We start from the raw sequence: 22,679 nt of genomic DNA on the forward strand, positions 1-22,679 counted from the left end.
ATTCTGCTCTTGTATCAAAGATGCTAATTCCAAAAAATGGAAGAAAGGATTATGTTTGCAAATATAACTGAGTATATACAGCTAACATTTAAGGAAAGATCTTTATATATACACATACATACTTACACACACACAAGTATATATAAATATAAGTTGGTGGCTTCACTATTAACACAGGCAAAAAATTAGTATTTATATCACTTTCTTCCTCATACCCCCCAAAAATCTTCAATCTTAGAATAAAGATGAAAATGAATTTAGCTAATTGAATTCAAATAGAATAGCAGATACTGGTATACTCAGTATATACTTCAGTGCATTAAAAGGCAGCCTTGTTCCTCTATTCGGTTACAAAGAATTTAATCTAAGGCACTGTGATGATAGCTTCATTAATCTCTCCAAAAACAAACAAACTGCTCCTCAGCTTAATCACTGCTTGTGCCTGTGTAACCTATACTAAGAAAGGCTCCACCAGACAGCAGTGGACAGGCTCTTGGCATGAGTTCTCCCAGATGATTTACACAGGCCAAAATGACAAGGAAAAACGCATGACTCATCTTGAAATTAAACTATTATAACTAACTTGTAAAGGACAACCTTTACAGTCGTAAGTACATTGCTCTCTTAAAACTTTTAACAATAAGAAACTGGTAACAGAATTAAATAAAACACCTACTCATTTTCCACGTCTCTCTGCTCTCCTGGGCCAAATTTTAACATAAATGGGTAGAATTTAATGTAGCCTATAGCTTACCCAACATAATTATATGTTGTGTTTTACACTGTTTCAAAACGGATACATTAAAATGATCCAGTCTTGGCTCCTTCCCACTAAAGTCAATAAAGGTTATTAAGGCCAACTGCCATATAAACGCACTGCTATCTGGGTGCTAAAAACTGTCAAGACAGGAAATGCAATTCAAGATGATCAGGATTCTACTCTCCTCTTCTATAAGAAAGAAGCAATTAAAAAAAAATTTTTTTTAAAAGAGGCATGAAGAATTTTCTCTCCAGTGTATCAATAATCAGTACTTCTGAAAATATTTACTCTGGAAATTATTCTAGAATATTTCCATGGGATTATACTAAATTGACCTTTTGTTTTTTAAGGTCAGGGGAAAATGAATAAATGTCATCAATTTAGAGGACACCACACCTAGCATTCTTTTCTGTATCACTGTGAAGTTGATAGTGTTAAAACATTTTTATAGGTAAAATAAATGTCAGTTTTGCAAAGTGTGATACCAGACCCTGAGAGACAAATGGCCTATCCATTGAATCTGGCTACGGCAAGACTTCCTCACCTCACAGGAGACTTCGGCTTTTCAGACTTCTCTTTACCCAGAAAGCAAAGCTTGTACAGTTTCTTTCAAATGGTAACTCTCTCTTATCCTGAAGAGTCTCCTCATAATACACTAATCTTCATTGTGAAGTGGTGGGTTGGTTTAAGAAAATAAAATAAAATACAAATATCTGAATAGCATACCATCCTGCACAGGGAGCACAGATGAAATGAGAAGGCAAGGCTAAATTCTTGGGTTATAAGAATGGGTTGCGTTGCTTTGGGCTTGATGGCTCATAAATTCATGAGGTAATATTCAAGGAAAATGTGATATTTTATCAGAATGTCATTCAAATATAGGGTTTAACATTTACATCACAAGAGCAAGCAGAGAGTAAAACTATCCTTAGGGGGTAAAGTGGCAAGAATAAACAGTGTGATAAAAAACAGTGCTTGCTGGAACAGAGAATGGGAAGTAGAGGCTGGGTCAGTTTTAGAGGCAGTGGCCTAAAGTTTCTGAAATATGTGACTGGTTATGACATGTGAAGAAGCAATTACCATTAAGGGAAGAAATGTGATTTCAAAGCTCATTTTCCATTCTTCTGTATCCAACCTGAGACTACACCTTCCAACCACAAAGTGGAAAAAAAAGAACAGAGAGAAATCACAACACAAGTCTCTTCCCTGGTGCGAGGGCCATCAAAGGTTGCTTTACTCATAAGCAAAAGGTGAAAAGTAATGTACATATTGCCTGAGGTGTTTTGTTTTGTTTCGACTGCAAGAGATCCATAAGATGGTGCACAACAGACAAAATAAATTAATTAGGGAAGTCTTAACACAAACCTGATTTTAAATTAAAAAAAAAAGCACAGAGATAAAGAAGAATCATTTGTCTAAAAGGATCATAATTTTGAGTAATATATTCCCTGGAAGCAAAGCAAGTACATTCAGAAATGCCGTTCAGATTAGTCTAATTCTATAGAATCCAAATGTGCACCAAACACTGCACTTTTTATGTTAAATTGCTGTTGAATTTGTTAACCCACAACTGATTTCCTGTGTTATGGAATCTTGGAGATTACAGCTAACTTGAAGCAACAGGGATAATTCTTGACAGTTAATGGTACATTTGTGTACATTTTCCTGAAAGGCCAGCATCTGGAGGCCTCAAACTGGTAGCTCAACATTGCCCCCTACTGCTTACAGCTGCAAACATATGAGGTGGGCTGGTACAAAAGCAGGAATTCCAAAGGGCCAGTGCCAGCCAGTCCCCCCATGCCCCAACCCTAGTATACAAATACCAGATGGCACTGTACTAACAGAGCCACAGAACCATGGACTCTCTCGATGATTATTATCTTCTGTCTCTTCCAATAGCAAAAATAAATCATTATGAATTTGTTAAAAGTCATTTAAAGAGGCTTGAAGCCATGCTTAAATTTAATTTAGAAGTATCATCCCTTTTATCTTGGACCAAACCTTCACTCTGCTGATAATGATCACCCTGAGGCTTGCTGAGGAGAGACACTGGGGCCATTGATTTCACTCAGAACACTCAGTAATGCCACACCAACTGCAAGGAAACTGGCTCTGGAGAATTCCCAAGATCACTCTTCTTCCTGGTATTTTTTATACAAGAGTCATAAAGTAAACAGAAGATATTCCGTCTAACTAATGTGCCATGGCCTGATTTCTTAAAAATTATAACTACATCTTTTAAATGAATTCATAATGAATATAATCAGTAAGCTCATAATACCCGAGACTACTCTTTAGAAGGAAAAAAAAAAAAAAACAAAACCTTGAACAAAAGCAATGCAAAGAATTTTATTTTTTCTTAAATTTTCACTTATTTGTTTGCATAATCAATGAGTTCCTTTCTTATTTATTTGTCAATGCTAACTTGTGGAGTTGCCAAATTACAATGCCAAAGTCAACCCGATGTTTTAAGGAGTCAAAGCCTGCTAAATAAAGAGGTTCTTCTAACTCATATGTAAATGGACAAAACCAGAATAACACAATAAAAAAAAAAAGTCCCTGAAACTCAAGCTGCTTTTATATATATATCCCATAAAAATGGAGCATACTCCACACAGGCTAATTTTAGGAATGGGGCTAAGGAGATTAAGGCATGGACTTTTCATTACCTCTGACTCAGTTTTACAATGTTCAGTTTTATACTGAGGCTCAGGTCTTTAGAGGGATCCATTTTTGTGATACTATTAGTACAATAAAAGAAGGATTATAACATTCCTTCCTCAGATATATATCCATGAAAGGGCATGATCTAAAGATCTGAGGAGATGTCTGGAAAGCAAGGACTTCCGGATTCTGACCTAGATTTTCAAACTAAGACCCCTTCACAGTTCTGACTTGATCTTTTCATTATCATAAAATTGGGCTGAGCAACAGCTACACATTTTTGCTGCTCAGTTTACTGTTTCCAGGATATTTAGAAGTCTGTGCAGTGATACTACTTCTAGAGCGTGGCAGGCTTTTATCAGTTTCCCATGATGTTCCAAAGCCAAAGGTTTGGAGGCAGAAGAGGGAGGGAGTGAAGGGCATGACCCTAGGGCCAGCCTTACTGAGTTCAAATCCCAGTTCCCTCACTTTAGGGGCTGTGTGATCTTAAGGAAGTTATGTAAACCTTTTGTGGTTCAGTCTCCTGGTTTATGAAATAGAGAACCATCATACCTACACTTTATGGGGTTGTCATAAAAGTTAAATAAGTTATATATAAAACATTCAGAATAGTGCCTGGTACTTAATAAGTATCATATAAGAGTCTGCTATTGTTACTACTATTTAAATTAAGACTTAATTCAAAACTTGCAAGTGCCTCCACTCACCTTCCAGCTATACTTCCCACTATATCCCCTGACTCCTAGCTTTGAGCACCCTGTCCCTCCCCGCTTCCACTCTTGTTTGTGTACTTCCTGGAGCCTGATGTTCCTCTCCAAATGCCCTATCTGACCCTATACCTCCCCATCCAAAGTCCCCAAAAGCCACATCTGCTGGTCCACAGCAGTCCAGGTCCAGTGGTCCAAATTTAATATTCCCTCCTCTGGACTGTGATTTTTTTTTTTTTTTTAAATCTCTATCACAGGCTTTCATTTTAACTAATGTAACACCTGGCTACATTCATGTCTCTCTGCTTGTTAAACTGAATGTAGTGGTTAAGAGCATGAGCCAGAAGGCCTGGGTCTCGATCTTGCTTAGCCGCTTACGCTGTGACCTTGGGTGAGGCACTTAATTTCTCAATGTCTCAGTTTTCACATCTATAACTGAAGACTCATAAGAGTTTCTACACCCTGTAGGAGTGTTGTATGAATTTTAGAAGTCAATACGGGGAAAATCCTTAGACCAGTGCCTGGTGCATCTGAAAATGCAAATGAATTTTAAATCTTATTGCTGCACTCTTCTTCCCTCCTCGTCGCTTCCTAGTATGTGTCCAGCATGGTGTCTTGTCTGTTGAAAATACCTGACCAAATGCTCACCCTTCTGAATTGAGCTTGTACTGACAAAATCGGAGCCGTTCCTTACGAAGTGTTACCTGACTCAATAATTTTGAATAATGAATTATGTATTTGTGTATGCGAATTAGGCAGCAGAGGAGTCACACAGCACAGCGCCCCAGAAAATATGGCCAGAGACCTCATGTACTTACCACACCTTCCATCTTCTTCCACAGTCCTTCCAGTTGAGTCATGGGTTGACACCACCAATCAGTGCATTTTCTGTATCGATTGCCTTGAAACCAATACTGTCTCAGCCACTCGAACTCAACCTGTGGACCATAAGGAGAAGGCAGCTGTCATAATGCCCTTTTGTGAGGGACAAAGACAATAATAATGCCCTTTGTGAGGGACAAAGACAATAATAATGCCCTTTGTGAGGGACAAAGACAATAATGTTGTCACTCGATTCTCCTCCAGTAACTTCACTGCTACAAGGGGAGAAGGGGTGAGAAAAGCTCAGCCTAACCAGTTTCCAATATAACCTGGAGTCTCTGGAGCACTTCTACAAAGCCAAGAAAAGAATAATCTTAAAACTGAGGTCCTCTTAGCAAGACAACCCAGCTTGGGCTGGGGAGGGGTCCTCCAACACATTTATTAGTCAGACATGAGGAAACTATATTCATCAACAGATACTGAAGAAAAATTAATTAATAAAAATAAATTTTACAGAACAGATAAACAAAACACAAATACTGAGATGCTAAAGTATATAGCAGCCTGCACTATGTACGATAGAGAAGATATAATCGAAATAGGTTTTTATTAAACATCTTTATTAAAGGCTTGTATTTAGAGCAAAACACAGAAACACATATTAAGAGATAATCAATTTCAAGTTTCTTAGATTTAAAATCAATAAAGAATTTACCAAAAAAAAAAATAAAAATAAAAAATAAAGAATTTACCATAGGCCAGGAGGAGCTGGTGAGAATCCCAGTCCTTAGAACAAAACAATACAGTTAATTGTGGGGACACATATTAAGAAGCTACAGCCATTCAAATTGTTACTTTTCAACTCAGGGCACGTGACAATAGGTAGAAAAAACAGCAAAGACATTAATAATTGTTTTTCTTTTTTTTTAATTTTTTTAATTTTTATTTATTTATGATAGTCACACAGAGAGAGAGAGGCAGAGACACAGGCAGAGGGAGAAGCAGGCTCCATGCACCGGGAGCCAGACGTGGGATTCGATCCCGGGTCTCCAGGATCGCGTCCTGGGCCAAAGGCAGGCGCCAAACCGCTGCACCACCCAGGGATCCCAATAATTGCTTTTCCTTCCTATGAACCTACCATGGTCATTATTATGGTTATCATTTGCCCCCTTAGCATTCCTCCTATTCTAGCAAAATTCCACTGTTCATCTGTTAACTGACCCCCTTCCCCAGCCCTAGTCCATGAGGTCTGAGGAGAGAGTGCCAGTCCTAGTATCAGGGGTAGAGTGTGCAATCCAAATGTCAGCCAATCAGCCCACCACATTTCCCTAGTCACAGAATTGGGTATGCGGGCAATCACTGTTCGTTCAATCACAGGAAGTCTAGGGACCGAGAAGATTCAGGAAGAGTATTCAACAACCATTCTGCCACCGAATGGGGAAAATGGAGACAACACAGTAAGAAGCAACTGCAAGATAAAAAGATAAAAACCAGGTGCTGCTGACACCACCTGGCTCTTGATCAAGCTGTTCCTAAAGTCTTTCCTATTTAAGCCAATTCAGGCTGAGTTTTCTGTCCCGTGCAACTGAAATAATTCCAGTGTATGTACGTGATAGGCTGAGGTAAAAGCTCTGGAAGGGTAAGAAACTGTTTTTTGTTCACTTTCCAAATCCTTAAAACTCATCTTCAACTTGAAAAAATCCAATTTTACTGTTAAAGTACAACACTATTCATCCTACAAGGTCTTTTTACCTCTATCCTCTAAAGAAATGTAGAGCTTTCACAGCTTAATGTTGGGTCACCTGACTTTGCTGAGGTAATCGGGTTCCCTACACAGACAAACTATTATAACCTTTACCTGTTACCACAAAGAATTTTTGTGTTTATCCATATTGAACTTTCATGAGGCAAACAAAAGCAACTTGTGAAGACTTAACAATGGTGAAAATGGCTCAAATAACTAGCCTGAGAACACCCAGTCATATGAAAGGGTTTTAGTTTACATTAACTAAATGTTTGTTTGATATGTAGAACTGATTTCAGTCAAAGCTGTTTAAACAAAAAAAAAAAAATGAGGAATGTAGACAATATTAAGACAATAGCTGCTGAACCTTATCTGTGGTATTAAGAGACAGTTCTTAACAGAAGTAAACGTGACTACTTTGAAGGGAGAGCGAATATAAGTGTAGTTCAACTTCTCTGAAGATACAGGCTGAACTTTATTACAAGAGAAGATGTTTTTAAGAGATTTTTCATGAAACTGGTTCATGTGACAGGCACAGCCGATCAGCATGGCATCATGTCCTATGTCAGGGAGAGCTGAAAAGGTTTTACAAGGTCTTCCTATCTTGGGCCTGGTTATTTCCATTGCTGAAGATAAAACATGTAAGCACCAGCCACAATGGTGTCCCAAGAAAGAAAATTGAGTACCCTATGTAAATAGTTCATTCAACCTATCAAGGTATACATGAGTTTAGATTTCAGTAAATGAGAACTCAGAAGGTAGGAGAGGGGCATACCTGGAAACTCTGCTATCAGACAAGAAAGCAAAGAAAGAGCTTGTCCGTTTTAATAAATCCTGACTTCATCCTCCTCCTCAGATGCCCAGCCACCATTTGAACCAGACAGTGCCATGAGGAAGAATAAGGGCCCCACTACTAAATAGCTATGTCACCTACAAATAAGGATAATTACCTAATAACCACATAGGTTTGTGGTGTTCATTAGTAGGTGAATAATGAACAGCCTACTATAGGCCGGGCACTTGCTAGATACTAAGGAAGCAAACTCAGCAAGACATGAGGCCTAGAATTTGTTGTCCTCCCTAGGATCTCACAATCTGATAAAATTTTCATGGCAGGAAAAGTTTTAACATCCCTGTCAATTCATGCCCACCCCCCTTCCACCGAGGCCCGTCAGTAAAGTTCAACACTGAGGATTCAATCCCAGCAGAGGTTTATTTTATGAGCTGAAGTACTGCCCAGGAGATAATGATCTTTCTGGGCATCGAATCCACTGGCATGCATTTTATTCAACTCCATAACCTGACTTTTTCATTTCAGTGTTGTGGGCAAGAAACATTACAGGATTTTAAGCAAATGTCACCCTCACCACTTCCCCCACTGCCAAGAGAAGCCGTTGGCTGCTTTCTTAAACTTAATTAAGGAAGCAAAAAAATAGTTTCAGCCCTTTGATTGAGAGTTTAAGTTACAAAAACAAACAAACAAAAACCCAAAACAAAAAACTAAATAAGCAAAAAAAGTTTTTATTTTTCCTCCCTAAACTGTGGGAAATAGAAAGGAAAAGTTGCAGGATGGATGCTGCACAAAAGCTGAGGGGTCGGGATTCAGAATAGAATGGAAGCCTGATTTTCTTCAGGGATTTAAAAATGAAAAGAAAAGAAAATCAAAGACCAACCATGGTAACTGACCAATAAAGTCCTAAGTGTGACAGGAGTAGGGTCTCCATCCCTTCTCCAGGGTACTATTCCCCCAGGAAGCTCATAACTATCGGAGCAGAGATAAGAGACAAACCATCAGGAAGGGAATGGCTGACTTCAGGCCAAGAACGCTCCACGGGTGATGTGGATCTCCCAAGATGCGAGCATCAGGGAGACAACACACAGGAACTCTCTTGAGGTGCCCTCGGAGTTTGTGATGCTTCTAAACCAGACTCCCAGATTTTGGACATGCCCTTAAAGGAAATTCACTGCTATTCAATCTTTTAAGCAACTGCAATACAAAGATAAGCAGTGCCCCCAGGTGTTTATTTACCCAGGGCCTACTGACAACCTAGAGGCCTTGCAGGTTCTTGAAGTGACATCTGAATCATCAGAGAAATATGAAAACATGTCCACAGCAGTGTCAGTTTCATAAATGTGACTCGGAAAGCCATCTCTTATAACCCTCGTAACTAACTTTTGCCTGGAACAGTCTAAAAGATCAGTCAAGGAAAATTGTTCTCCTAAAAATGTCTGGAAGTCTGAAGGGGAAGAAACCCACCTACCTTAGGCATTCAGTAGCAAAGTTCCAAATCATATTTATGAGCTACTACATCACCATATATTGTAAATCATCTCCAGCCTCTCACAGGTAAACAACTGACAGCTACTTTTCTTCTGCCAAGTTAGTTTGGGCTCTCCGTTTGGTCCCAGCTCAGCTCACACATTCCCTCATGAGAAGTGTGCACATGCCCACGGGGGTTAATGTCTCACTGTAGTAACTGGAATAAGTTATTTCACTGAGCAAGATGTTAGACCAGGGAGAGATGCTGATGTCCAATGTACCAAGAGCCACACTCCGAAGGCCCTTTTAGCTCTAAAAGATGCAGGTCTAGCCAGACCAAAGCTAGTTTTAAAAAGGGAAACAGAATATTTAAAAACATGCAAGAAGATTCTGCTTCCAACTGGACAAAAATCTTTGCTAAGTATCTTAAGTTAGGAAAAAATATCTGCTGAAGGTACTCAGTTCTATTCCCCAAAATTCCCAAAGTTCTTTTAGTTAGAAACCATCTAAGGAAAACAAGCCACATCTACACCCACATAGCCTGAAAGCTTGCAGTACATAAAACCAAAGGCTTCGTCCCATAATTGGTGCAGCAAAGGCACATGGCTTTTAAGAAAGAGGAGAAAGCAAACAATAAGGAACCCAAGGGAACTATTATGGACATGTGTGCTATTGCTTAACAATGGGACACGGTAGAAAGTGAGCATGCCAGCGCTCCAACCCAGGCCACCGTGTATGGCGAAAGAACAGTATCTGACAATATGCCTTGACATATGGAATTCATTCTCTCAGGGGATGGCCTTGAGGAATCAAAGACTGGGGTAATGGACACGATGAGCACACACACTATTTAGATTCCAGATCTCTCTCTATCCCTTCACCCCTAGACCGGTCTAAAGGGGCTAAAGTTTCTGACACATCTCTATCCCACTTGGCTAACGTATACAATGTCAAAAGCAGCCAGCCACTTCCCGAAGCTAATGGGTTCAGATGACAATATTCTACTGTTAGATAAACATGGTGATTTTACAGATTTCCCCCACTCGTGAATGATAACAAAACATGTCAGTCACAGAAGAAGACCAGAAGGAGGCAAAAACAGCCCACAAGGGTATTTAAGAGAGCACCCATTCTGCTAGCCCAAATCCTAACATTACAAGGTCTATTGAGAAGACTACATTTCCAGATTAGAATTTCTTTACTACAAATATGGAAAAAGACATCACTTTGCTCCCAAGCCTAATTCAATGAGGTCACTAGGCCCATAAACGCTTATCTTTCTTGAAGTTCTAGCTATCAGCAATGTCTCTAGTAAGGACAGGGAGGAGAGAAAATGGGATACTTATCAGGCACAAGGAAGGGAAGAAAGTCAGTCCTAAGTGCAGCTTATGAGCATCAGAAGTGATTATTATTTCCTCAAAAGGAAGAATTTCTTTGCCTTTGGTTCTGCACATTATGGCAATGTTTCATCAAGTGTGGCACAGTTCATAAGATCCTAAATATCTCTTTGGGTTTTTTGTTTTTTTTTTTAAGATTTTATTTACTTATTCATGAGAGACACAGAGAGGCAGAGACACAGGCAGAGGGAGAAGCAGGCTCCATGCAGGGAGCCCGACATGGGACCTGATCCCGGGACTCCAGGATCACGTCCCGGGCTGAAGGCAGGCACTAAACCACTGAGCCACTCCGGGATCCCCATCTAATTATCTCTTTGAAGACATTATATGACATTTGTGGAAGCGCCGTTTCTCTTCTGCTCCAAACCCCTCAATGACTCCCCATTTCCCTCTGAGTCAACTGGAAAGTGGTTGTCCTTACAGGGACCTCCAAGGACTGATCCGATCTGCTGCTCTCAGGTCCCCAATACCACCTCTGTGACCCATGTCCTGTCACTCACAGCCCCACTTATGCCATTCAAACTAGACTGTTCCTCACCTACTCTGGAAACGTCAAGTATTCTCCCACAGATTATGCAGTGGCTTCTCCTTCTGCCCAAATTCATACTCCCCAGATATCCATATAGCTCACTTCTCATCGTCTTCAAGCCCCTGCTCATGGCACATCTTGTCAGTGGGAACATTTTCCAATTCTCTCTAGCTAACACACAACCTGATGAACAGAGGCATTAAATTTATTATTTGTCATCTTCCTGTACTAGAACAACTGTTTTACTTACCAGTATATCCTAAAGCACACAGAAGAGTACCAGGCACACAGCCAGTCATTACTTGTTGAAAGGACGAAAGAGAACATGTTTATATTCTAAATTCTCCATCAATCCTTCCAGTTCTAGCAAAGAGAAAGTCGGAGATTGTTGACAGTCTTCAATGGTTCTCTCTCACCTGAATAACTTTTTTCTTTTAATATTTTTTTGTTTTGTTTTAATTTACAACAAAATTCATCCATTTTAAGTATAAAATTCAATGACTGTTAGAAAATGTATGGAGTTGTATGTGAATTTCCCTTTTTCTCCCATGGATAATGGAAACCTCAGGCTCAGAGCCTCCTCCCAGCAAGAGCATCTGCAGGAAGGTGGTAACACTGCTGTTTTCACTGGCGAGATTTTTCTGGTTCCTTATTCTTTTGGCTAGTGATAATGGCTTTTACTTGAATTGGTAATACAAAGCTTCCTTTTCAAAGAAATTTATTTACATAAAAAATGAGCTGAGTTATGGGGTGCCTGGATGGCTCAGTTGGTTAAGCATCTGACTCTTGGTTTGGCTCAGGTCATGACCTCAGGGTCTTAGGATCCAGCCCTGTGTTGGTCTCTGCGCTCAGTAGACAATACACTTGGGATTCTCTCTCCCCACCCACTCTCTCTCTCTCTCTCAAATAATAAATACATCTTTTAAAAAAAATGAGCTCAGTTTTTAAATGTATTAAATAGACAACATGTACAATCCAAAGATAAAGCAAAAGTGGAAAGGGTGTTACTGAGAATAGCAAAGCTTGTGAAACATTGGCTGGTGGGATCCAGACCTGCTGTTCTGACACACTGCAGAACTTCACCTCACTTTGCAAATAAAAAGCAAGGCACTGTTGCTTGCTCTTATGGTCCACCTATGACTCCCATTTGTCTTTGCAGGAAGACTACTCTTCATGAGTCCTGTGTTTCTGCAGGTCTTGTGAGCAAGGCACTAACTTCCCTCTATCTCAGCCTCCTATTGCAAGAATGTTTGATATGGTGAAGCCTGGAAGATATAGTTTGCCCTCTAGAACAAAGGGCAAGGATGCTAACAGACTTGAAGGATAAAGACTGTATCTTGTTTGGAGCAAAGATCAGGATCACCTACTACCTATTATAAAAGATTCAGCTTCCCTTTGCTAAGGTTCCTCTCCTATAACACAATCCCTCCATATACCCACATTATAGGCCCACTTTGCATTGCCCTGTTGAAAGAGAGGCTTCCAGAACTGGGACAAAAATGCTGATACTCCAACTACTGCTGTTCTCCTAAGTAATTAAACTGCTCTTTGTCCCTCACTGAGGAATTTCAGGGCTCATACTCATATAAAATTATGGCAGATCAACTTGTTAGCTTGCACATAGCTTCCCAGTTCTTGAAAGTCTCACCTCATTGTGGATTTCTTCTCCTTGTTTCAGAACTACAGGCTCAAAGGATTTCAAAGAAACATCACCATTGTCTGCCTCATCACGGACATTCTGCAGAGCCAGCTGGCAGCGCTGTAAAATATAATCCAAGGTTCCGGTCGAGCACTGCAGAAACAGAACCAGCAACCGAGATTATAAGCAAAATCCAAGTTCATCATACATTACTTCCCAAGGATGTTCACATTTGCCCCTTTTCTGTACATTCATCTGTTGCCCCCACAGCTCAGTGCATACTCAAACTTAAGAATTACTAAAGTGGCCTACTCACTGGGCTCTGTGTTGCCAGCTTGGCCTCACCTGGGCCACTCTTCTTGCTGATTTTCTTATGTGGGCCTTATATCCCTAAACAGTAGGCTCCCTGAAGCTAAAGCCATGTACATATATGCAGACATAAATGTACATATATACATACATACACACACACACACACACATTTTATTATATATATTTTTCTACATATACTACAGCATCTAGAACCAAGTCCTAAATGTAAAAGAAACTTAGTAAGGTAGTTTTTGGATAAATAAATAATTAGCCAGGAAGTCAAAGACACTGGCTTTATTATAAGTGCCCTGAACCTAACAATGGGAAAGAAAGGTAACCAGACTGATTGGTTCAACAGCCTACAAAACAGAACAGTAATGGCAGGGAAAAAATTTGAAGTTATAAACACCAAGCAAAGAACTCATTTTCCTTTCCTGCAAAAACCATACACCAAGTAGTTGCAGTCTTTGGCAGGATAGGTTCTTCAAATAATGAAGACTATGTAGTTCATGCCCTCAAGGCATGTTCAAAGGCATAACTTAGTACCTTTGTATTGGCAAGGGCACAGATAACTAGTTCATCCCTCTCTTTGTCTGTGGGAGCAAAACAGAGGTCAAATGGACAACTCCTCCTTTGAATGCTATATGTCAGAAAAGAAAAGGATGCAGATGGAAGTGTGCATCCGTTGGCTTTAATGGCAACATGATTTCCTAGAATGATAAAAAGCAGGCTATAAATATATCCTTTAGGCCCAATGAGGAAAATGTATCCCCAAAGTATTTTTATTTTAATATTTATAACTTAAGCAGATCCCTTAGAAATAACCTTGAAGGCTAATGCCCTGGTACAAAAATTATTTGTATGGTTACTGCCATTTTACACAGTGTGTCATGGATAAGCCTGAGAAAAATAAAGTTATGGTGCCAAAAACAGAAGCCTGACTAATATGTATTTTAATATAAAGATCTAAGAGTGCTGGGAGCCCAACAGCTCCAAGCTGCTACAAAGAAAAAAACAAAAAGTGAAGCTGAATCACCACTCACTTTTGTCCCAGAACCACTCCTACAACTGCTCTTAAAATGACGTTGTATCTATAAACATGCTCTACTCACACCTTTACTTTCCCAGGTATGGAGTGACCCAAGTAAGAGGTTACTAATCACAATGACATTTATTACAAAAGACTGGAAACAACCTAAATTCCCCATTAATAGCAGGCTCGTTAAATAAACTACAGTGAAGCCGCACTTGCAGCCAAAAGTAAGGGGATGGGGATGCTTTTCTTTCTGGGCGTACAGAGTTTTATCTCTTGTACAGAACCTATAACGAAGCCTGTTTTTTTGACAGGGGCAGGTAACAACTTTATTGAGACATAATTCACATGTCAGAGAAGTCACACACTGAAAACATGAAATTTTTTGTTTTTAGTATATTCACAGAGTTATGCAACAATCGCCACAATTAATTTTAGAACATTTTTGTCACCTCCCCAAAACAAACTGTACCCCTTAGCAGTCACCTGCCTCTTTCTGCCAAGCTTCCCAGCTCCAGACAACTACGAATCTACTCTCTATGACCACTGGTCTGGCTATGCTTGACCTTTCGTATAAATAAAATCATACAACAGGTGATCTTTTATGGCGGGCTTCTTTCACTGAGCATGGTAGTTCAAGGTTCATCCATGTTGTAGCCTGTATCGACAATTCCCTCCCTTTTATCACTAAGTAATATGTGATTGTATGGATATACCACTTTTGGTTTTACACTCATTATATGATGAACCTTTGGCTTATTCCCACCTTTTGCCTAATATGAGTCAGGCTGCTAAGAATATTCATGTACAGGTTTTCATTTCTCTCAACTATGGCACTGCTGAGTTATGAAGTAACGCTATGTAGAATTCTTAGGAAGGATCAGACTCTTTTCCAAAGTGGCTGAACCATTTTATATTCCCTCCAGCAGTGCATGAGGGTTCCAATTTCTGCACATCTTCATGAATACTTGTTACTGTGATTTTGACTGTAGCTACTCTAGTGGATGTGAAGTGGTAACTCACTGTGATTTTGATTTGCATTTCCCTGATGACTAATGATGTTCAAACATCTTTTTGTGTGCTTATTGGCCACTTGTACACCTTCTTTGCAGACATGTCTATTCAGATCTTTTATCATTTAAAAAACTGGATTATTTATCTTTTTAATTATTAGTTTGTAAGAGTTATTGATATACTCTAAACACACAAGTACCTTGTGACATAAGTGAAGGGAAAATACTTTCTCACATTCTCTAACTTCTCTTTCCACTTTCTTGATGGAACATTTTGAAACCTAATAGTTTTTTTTTTTAGATTCATTTTTTTAAAAGATTTATTTACCTATTAGAGACAGAGAAAGAGAGAACGGGGGGAGGGGCAGAGAGAGTCTTAAGCAGACTCACTGCTGAGCATGAAGCCCAAGCGGGGCTTGATTTCACAACCCTGAAATCACAACCTAAGCTAAAACCAGGAGTTCAACACTTAACTGACTGTCCACTCAGGTGCCCCTATTTATTTATTTTAGAGAGAGAAAGAGAGAGAGAGAGCATTGGGGGGTGGGGAGATGGAGAGAGAGAATCTCCAGCAGATTCCACGCTGAGCACATGGCCCAACACAAGGCTCAATCTTACAACCCTGAGATCATGACCTGAGCTGAAACCAAGAGTTGGACACCCAACCAACTGCACCACCCAGGAGCCCCTAAAGCATAACAGTTTTTCACTTTGGTAAAGTCCAAATTATCTATTTTTTCTTTGGTTGTTTGTGCTTTTGGTGTCATATCTTAAAAAAAATCACTGCCTACCCCAAGGTATGAATTACTTACTACTAAGTAGTTATTACCAAGCCTTACTAAAACAAAAGTGCAGAATAGTATGTAGACTACTACTTGTACAAAAAATGTTTTTAATTGAACAAATATTTGCTTGTATATGTACTAAGTATCACAGAAAGGATAACAAGAAGCTGATAACACTGGTTGCTAGTAGGAAAGAGGAGCTGGTTGGCTTTAGAAGAAACAGATATTAAACTATCTATTTCTTGGGTACTTTTTGCATTTTGAACCATTTGAGTGGCTACCTATTCAAAATATAATTATACATAAAATTTAAGTTAATAAAGGATATTCAGGAGAACAGATTTCTTCTGTTCCAACAAGAAAGAAAAAATCCAATAAAGGTCAAGAGCCATCAGATATAATCTAGTCACATGTAATAAAAAAACTAAATAGATTTCTTCTGATTTAACTAATATGAAATTCAGAACATCACTTCCTTAAGACAATCTGTTTCTAATGTATTTTGAAGAGACAGAAAATAACAAATCATTTTGTGTGGCACAGATAAAACATGCCATGTTAATTCTGGATGAAGGAGAAAACATTCATAAAATAAAAGTGAGGACTTCTAGTAAAAATAAGTAAGGACTACAACACTGCCCTCAAATCATAGATATTTCCTATCTCCTCTCTGGATGGAAATAATAATGTAACCTTCATGTTAGAAAAAAAATTTTCCCTCTTTTATTACAACAATGATTTAACATGAAATAAAAATTTATAGAAAAAACCATAATCCTGTCACCTTACCTTTTTTTTTTTTTTTTTTTTTTTTTTTTCTCCTTATATTATTTGGTTACAAGTTTTGTTGGAGGCTAACTTTAAAATTTAGTCTTTAATAACAGAAAATCAGATAAGACTGTGACTGAATTTAAGGAGTAACTAAAAAGGCATGGAGATAGATGATGTCATTGACTCCCAGATAATGGCACCATGACTGTTGGGGTACTGTGTCTCTGCCTTTTTAGGGAAGGATGAGAATGTATTTGTACACAGGATGGCTGCATGGCTAATTGGAAGCTCCTGGGGTCTCTGGGATCCCACCATCAGTCTCTTGATCTAAGAGGCTCTCACTCTCTTCATCCATCTCAAGAGGGTAGATTACTGTTCACCTGTATACAGGATCCCATGCAGTTTCAGTAACTTTCTCCGTCTCTAATAGATTGAGGAAGTAGGGCTGGAGCTTCGCGGGGCCAGGTCGACGCATCCGGTATGTGGAGGCAACGAGGCTCGGGAGAGACGTGTTCCTTTCTCAGTCAGCAGCCTCCAGGGAATATGTAAACTGAGGAGGCGGCCGGGCTGTCCTCCCGAGCGGGGCGGCCGTCGTCCCGCGGGCTGGCGGGGCGGCGGCGGCAGCACAGCAGCAGCAGCAGCAGCAGCGGCGGCGGCTCCACCTCCTCCTCCTCTTCCTCCTCCTCCGGGAGCCGCCGCCAGCTCGGGCCGTGAGGGGTCACGCGGCGGCCCCGGCGGGGAGGCTGCGGCGGCGGCCGCCCCCGCCGACCGGCCGCCCACCTTACCTTTTTTTATTGTTTTTATTGTACATGATTCTTTGTCTACACAGCTGTAATCAGAATGTACACATCAGTGTATATTCTGTTTTTCTCTGTGTGTTAAGTATTCAAAATAAGTATTTTCAGTGGTTGCTCATTGGGGCGATATTAATTTACTAGTCGTATACTCTAGAGGCACTAAAGTTCTGTTTAACTTTTCACAACTCTTTTTTTTTTTTTTTAACTTTTCACTACTCTTAATCACTCTAAGCAAACATCTTTATACATGTGTGAGTGTGTGTGTACTCCTTTTTAATTATTTCCTAGGTTTGGTTTCCAAACAGTGTTATGAGATCAAAGATATTTTTATGGTACTTTATACATATCCCCATATAGCTTTCCAAAAAGTATATCAATTAGAAAAACTTCTAGAAGTATATGAAGGTATCTGTTGCACTGTAACTTTACTGACACTGAACATTATCATTTTTTACTCTTCACAAAAATAAAAAGTTACATTAAAATGGTGATGTTTCAAAAAAGTTTTTTTTTACTTTTAGGTGATTATTAAAGCCTGTATACATAAGATCACATAAAACAGAGTTAGTCCATTTTTTCTTAAAAGACCAGATAGTAAATCTTACAGGCTTGCTGGCCTAAGGTCTCGTTCCAACTATTCAGCTTTGCCATTGTTAACTCCAAAGCAGCCATAAACGATATGGAATCAAATGCGTGTGGCTATGTTTCAATTAAAATTTTATTTATAAAAACAGTTGGCTAGTCCACGGGGCATAGTGTGCTGACCCTGATCTATAATACAGAAAGCAAGATGGTCACATCATTCATAGTAGAGGTGTCTAATTAGTAGCCTGAACTTGGGTACAAAGCCTGTAAAAGACAGAGATTTGAGATAATGTTTTTCTCTCAACAGCATCACTACATATACCTGCTTCTTTATATAAAAGTTAATTAGTGCCCATGATGTTGCCTAAAACTTAGAAGACACAAATACAGCTGTGACTTAAGCAGAAAATGCTGAACCTCAGCATATTTTGAAAGCACTGCTACTCTAATAAAATTGGTCCACCTGGAAAAAAGGAAACCAGACCACAGGGATACTGTTCAAACTGTCCTCTGGGGGGCCCCTTTTGGTGGCTTCTGTATAGGCATGTCTACTGCAGGAGGTGGAGGAGGAGAATTTTTGTCCCTTGTTTGCATTTATCTGCTGGACCGTTCCATGGGGGAGCTCTAACTCAGCCTGTTTAAAATTGAATGAACTACTGTCTTCCCCTAATGTCTTAAACGGTCATTTCTACTAATGGCAATGACATCCCCAAATCACCCAGGCTTGAGAATCAGCCAAGAGCCCAGCACAGGGAAAGCATCCAATGAAGAGTTCATTCAATCATTTGTTTGTCCATTCATGCATTCATTCATTCTTATACTCCTTCCTTCTCAACTGTCTAACAGAACTTACTTCCAGGTCTCTTTTATCATTATCTGTGTGTTTGTTTGGTACCTGGCTTCCCAGTTAAAATGGAAGGTTCAACAAAGGTAGTGTCCACAGATGTCACATTGATGATGTTGACGGCTCTCTCTCTCAAGCCCGTTGTGCGGCTAAACATGTCACAGGGACTCAAGTATTTAGATGAGCAAATGGAAGAGAAGGGCAAGGGAGAAAAGGAAAAGAGCAAATGGAAGAGAAGGGGCCAGGGAGAAAAGGGGAAGGGGACAAAGGAGTGGTTCATGGGCTTGATGGTATCTTAATTTAGTAGACACTCATGCCCTCTCTACCCCACAGCAACATGACCAGACCACGAGAAAAGCTATTTAATTCCCGAAGGACATGCCACTGCCTTATAGACTCAGACTGAGAAGGTCTTGTGCTTGTGCTTCCTGCCACTTTGTACTATCCCTTCTGTTCAACTTCCCACCTCGGTCCTCCCTGTGGTATAATGAAAAGTCAATCTACAAAGCAAAGCATAGATAACAAGTTTGGATTCAAGGTCAACCTGCAGTCCTTTTCATGATTATTCCCCTGCTGTCTGGAACCCTCCTTAACCGATCACACAGTACTCCAGGGTAACTGTTAAGTATTTCCCACCTCTTAACTTTCCACTCTGAACCGGTCTAATCAGCTGACCATCAGCCACACTGCAAGTGGTAGCAGAATTTAGCAATAAAGTCTGGTTTATGGACACAACAGGGAAGCTCAGAAATTCCCTGGCACCACTGTAACTCTCTCCTTAATTTATATTCACATATGACCAGAAGCCTGACCAAAAAGTTAAGAGAAATGTAAATTCTCAACCATCAGAGCCCGGTCATAGCCAGCATATACACAAGCGCACAAATCCCCCCCATCTGCTTCTGGTCATCTCCTGTCCTTGACCTTGACAGATATAAACCCCTTAGAAAATCTAACTAGCAATATCTGCCAATAGCATTTTACCTTCTCCAAGAAACATAACCCCAAAGAAGCAAAATATACTTATCCCATGCTATGAATATTCTCTTAAAAACTGTATCCAACACAACTCAAAGTTAAAAAAGCAAGTAAATAAAGGCTAAAGTCAAGTTCGATGGAAGCAATTTTCCTATCAAATACTCTTCCAAAACTCTATGCAAAATTGCTCATTCAACCACTGCTGTCACATCCAATTAAGTTTGAATCACATTTTTATTTACACTTACCTCTGCCACTCGGTGGGTGGAACTAAACCGAGGTGGTAAACCAGCCAAAACACAGTGTTGGTGGGTGGCATTGAGATCATCTGTAGGAAAAATACCAAAAATTAAAAAATAAAAAAATAAAACCACACACACACACACACACATTTATTAGTCACTATAAACTATTCAACAAAAATACAAAGTAAACAGTAAATCCATCATTCAAGAACAACAATAACTGAGGAATTAACATCTACTTTGTATTCTTTAAACCATTCTTTATAACTAGGATGACTTTGCATATATATAAATAAAGTATATGTATAGACATCAAAACCATGACACTTCCAAGAGTGAAAGGGGATGTTAATTATTCCAGGACAACAGGTGTAAACCTGGATTGTCTTTAGCCAAAAGAGTACATGGTTATCCTACTTACGTGTAGTCTTACGATCACCACTCACCACTAAGTTTTACTCTTTATGAACTTCTTTCTCTTTCTCATGATACATCAAATTCTACCCATGCCTTTAGATAATAAGCCAAAACCTTTTTATACTATTTAGGGTGGAACAGCTTTCATCTGAAAATCTGCCTTTTTCTCTCCCCAATCAAAGTATCAACTTTACCCTAACAATTTTCCAGGCAAAAAACCAACCAACTCAGCAGTTGCAAAGTTTTGGCTCTCAGAAAAGAATTCTAGCCTATGGATTCACAACCCAAGAATGGAGTAGGTGGTGAATTCATCAGCTAAAGAATAAGCCTAAAACCACACGCAGTGGAAGAAAAACCAATGGCCAAGTTGTTGTGTATTCTAAGAAATGATGCCACATGTCAGGCAAAATCTCTATCACCTCTGCTTAGGACACCACTTTCTCTATTACAAAGAAGAGAAGGAAACAGTACTGGTCCCCAGCAGTGTGTGATTTCCTAAATAGGCAAGTGAGGCTTCTTACCAAGATACCAACACTCATAATGATTTAAACCAAAAGGCAGAAAACCATCATATCATTAAAATTAACTTTTAAACAAAATAATGGAAATGCAAAATGTCAGCCGAAGGTCTCCTGCTTCTGGACATTCTGGAGTAACAGTGACAAGGTTTGCCTTCCTACCTTAAACAACTATAAAAATGGACCAAAAGTAGGGACACCTGGATGGCTCAGCAGTTGGACATCTGCCTTTGGCTCAGGGCGTGATCCCAGGATCCAGGATTGAGTCCCACATCAGGTTCCCCGCAGGCAACCTCCTTTTCCCTCTGCCTGTGTCTCTGCCTCTCTCTCTCTCTCTCTCTCTCTCTGTCTCTCATGAATAAATACATTTAAAAAAAAAGAAAACAAAAATAGGAAACAAATGTTTCTGACACTGGAAAACAGAGCAAGATACAATCCCAAAGACAAACAAAATAGGTGAGCCCTAAGATTGCCCTAGCTTACTACCTAGAATGGAAAGGGGGAGTCAGACAGAACCCAGAGTTTTCAGTTTTCCCTCTTGTTGAGTTGTGAAGACAGAGACTAGAGTTTAGGAAAGCCAGGCAACAAGGATTTGTAAGACAGAATACTGGAACAGGAGAACCTGTACAAAGAGAAAACAAGTAAATATCTGCAGAAGAGTTTCTTCAAATCTGTGGCTAAGCACTGACCTGTCCACTTGTGAATGAAAGCTTCCCAAGAGCAAGAAAACAAGCACCAGCAAATGATAGGCTGAAAAATCTCAGACCTCATGTAAGGCTGAGGATATTTTGTGTTCTCAGCAGCTAGAATGGCACCTACTATGAGATAATGGGTTAGAGTCCTTGGAAAAGCAACAACTTAGCAGTAGAGCCAAATTAGTTCATCAAAGGCTGCCCTAGATCCACTTAATAGCTTAAAAGCAAGCCTCAAAAGTATCCAAGTTATTCCAAATACTTTAACTAGTCATTGGAGCAAAGTCTAACACTATTTAAAAGAATTTAACAAAATCAGATACCTAACAAAAAAAAATTCACAAATCTAGCATCCACTCAAGAAGTAACAGAGAAGAGGGGTACCTGGCTGGCTTGGTTGGTAGAGCTTATTATGACTCATGGTCTCAGGGTAATAAGTTTGAGCTCCATGTTGGATATAAAGATTACTTAAAAATAAAATCTCATAGGACTACCTGGATGGCTCAGTCAATTAAGCATCTGACTCTTAGTTTCGGCACAGGCTATGATCATAGGGTTGAGCCCCACATCAGGCTCTGCACTCAGTAGGAAGTCTGCTTCTCTCCCTCTCCTTCTGACCCTTCCCCTGCTCATGCTCTCTCTCTCTCTCTAAAATAAATAAATAAATATTTTTTAAAAATAAAATATTATAAGAAAAATAGTAACAGAGCAATGAAAGATGTGACATACATGATACATGACACATATGTATATATAAGATGTATACATATCACTCTCTTCTTTCACATATACACATCTTTCATATATATAAGTAAATAAAATGAGGCTTCTAAGGATGAAAAATGTAATATCTGAAATTTAAAAATTACACTGAATGAAATAAACAGCACTTTAGACATTGCAGAAAAAAAACCAGTGAATTAGAATACACAGAAATAAAAACTACCAAAAAATAAAGCACACAGAGAAAAAAAGACTAAGATAAATGAAAGGGCATCAATGACCTATGAGATACTACTGATCAGTTTAACATAAATATAATTTGATTCTCAGAAGAGGAGAATGACACAGGGCACCTGGGTGGCTCAGCCAGTTAAGCATATGACTCTTGGTTTCAGCTCAAGTCATGATCTCAGAGGTCATGGGATAAAGCCCTGCATCAGGCTC

General features: G+C 39.4%; 1 protein-coding gene across 9 annotated transcripts in view; it reads right to left on the reverse strand.

Annotated features, from left to right (window-relative positions):
• FTO (FTO alpha-ketoglutarate dependent dioxygenase) overlaps positions 1–22,679 on the reverse strand; it is a 428,690-nt gene that overhangs the window by 241,989 nt on the left and 164,022 nt on the right. For all 9 annotated transcript variants that reach the window (XR_005355776.1, XM_038531033.1, XM_038531032.1 and 6 more), the window contains exons 5-7: positions 19,889–19,968; positions 12,532–12,675; positions 4,950–5,069 (exon numbers count right to left, since the gene is read on the reverse strand). Coding sequence is in view for 8 of the 9 variants with exons in the window: in XM_038531033.1 (XP_038386961.1) it covers positions 4,950–5,069; positions 12,532–12,675; positions 19,889–19,968 (344 nt within the window). In the remaining variant the exon portion in view is untranslated. The remainder of the gene's footprint in view (positions 1–4,949; positions 5,070–12,531; positions 12,676–19,888; positions 19,969–22,679) is intronic.

The sequence above is a fragment of the Canis lupus genome, chromosome 2 (genome assembly GCF_011100685.1).
Source record: "Canis lupus familiaris isolate Mischka breed German Shepherd chromosome 2, alternate assembly UU_Cfam_GSD_1.0, whole genome shotgun sequence".
NCBI lineage: Eukaryota > Metazoa > Chordata > Mammalia > Carnivora > Canidae > Canis > Canis lupus.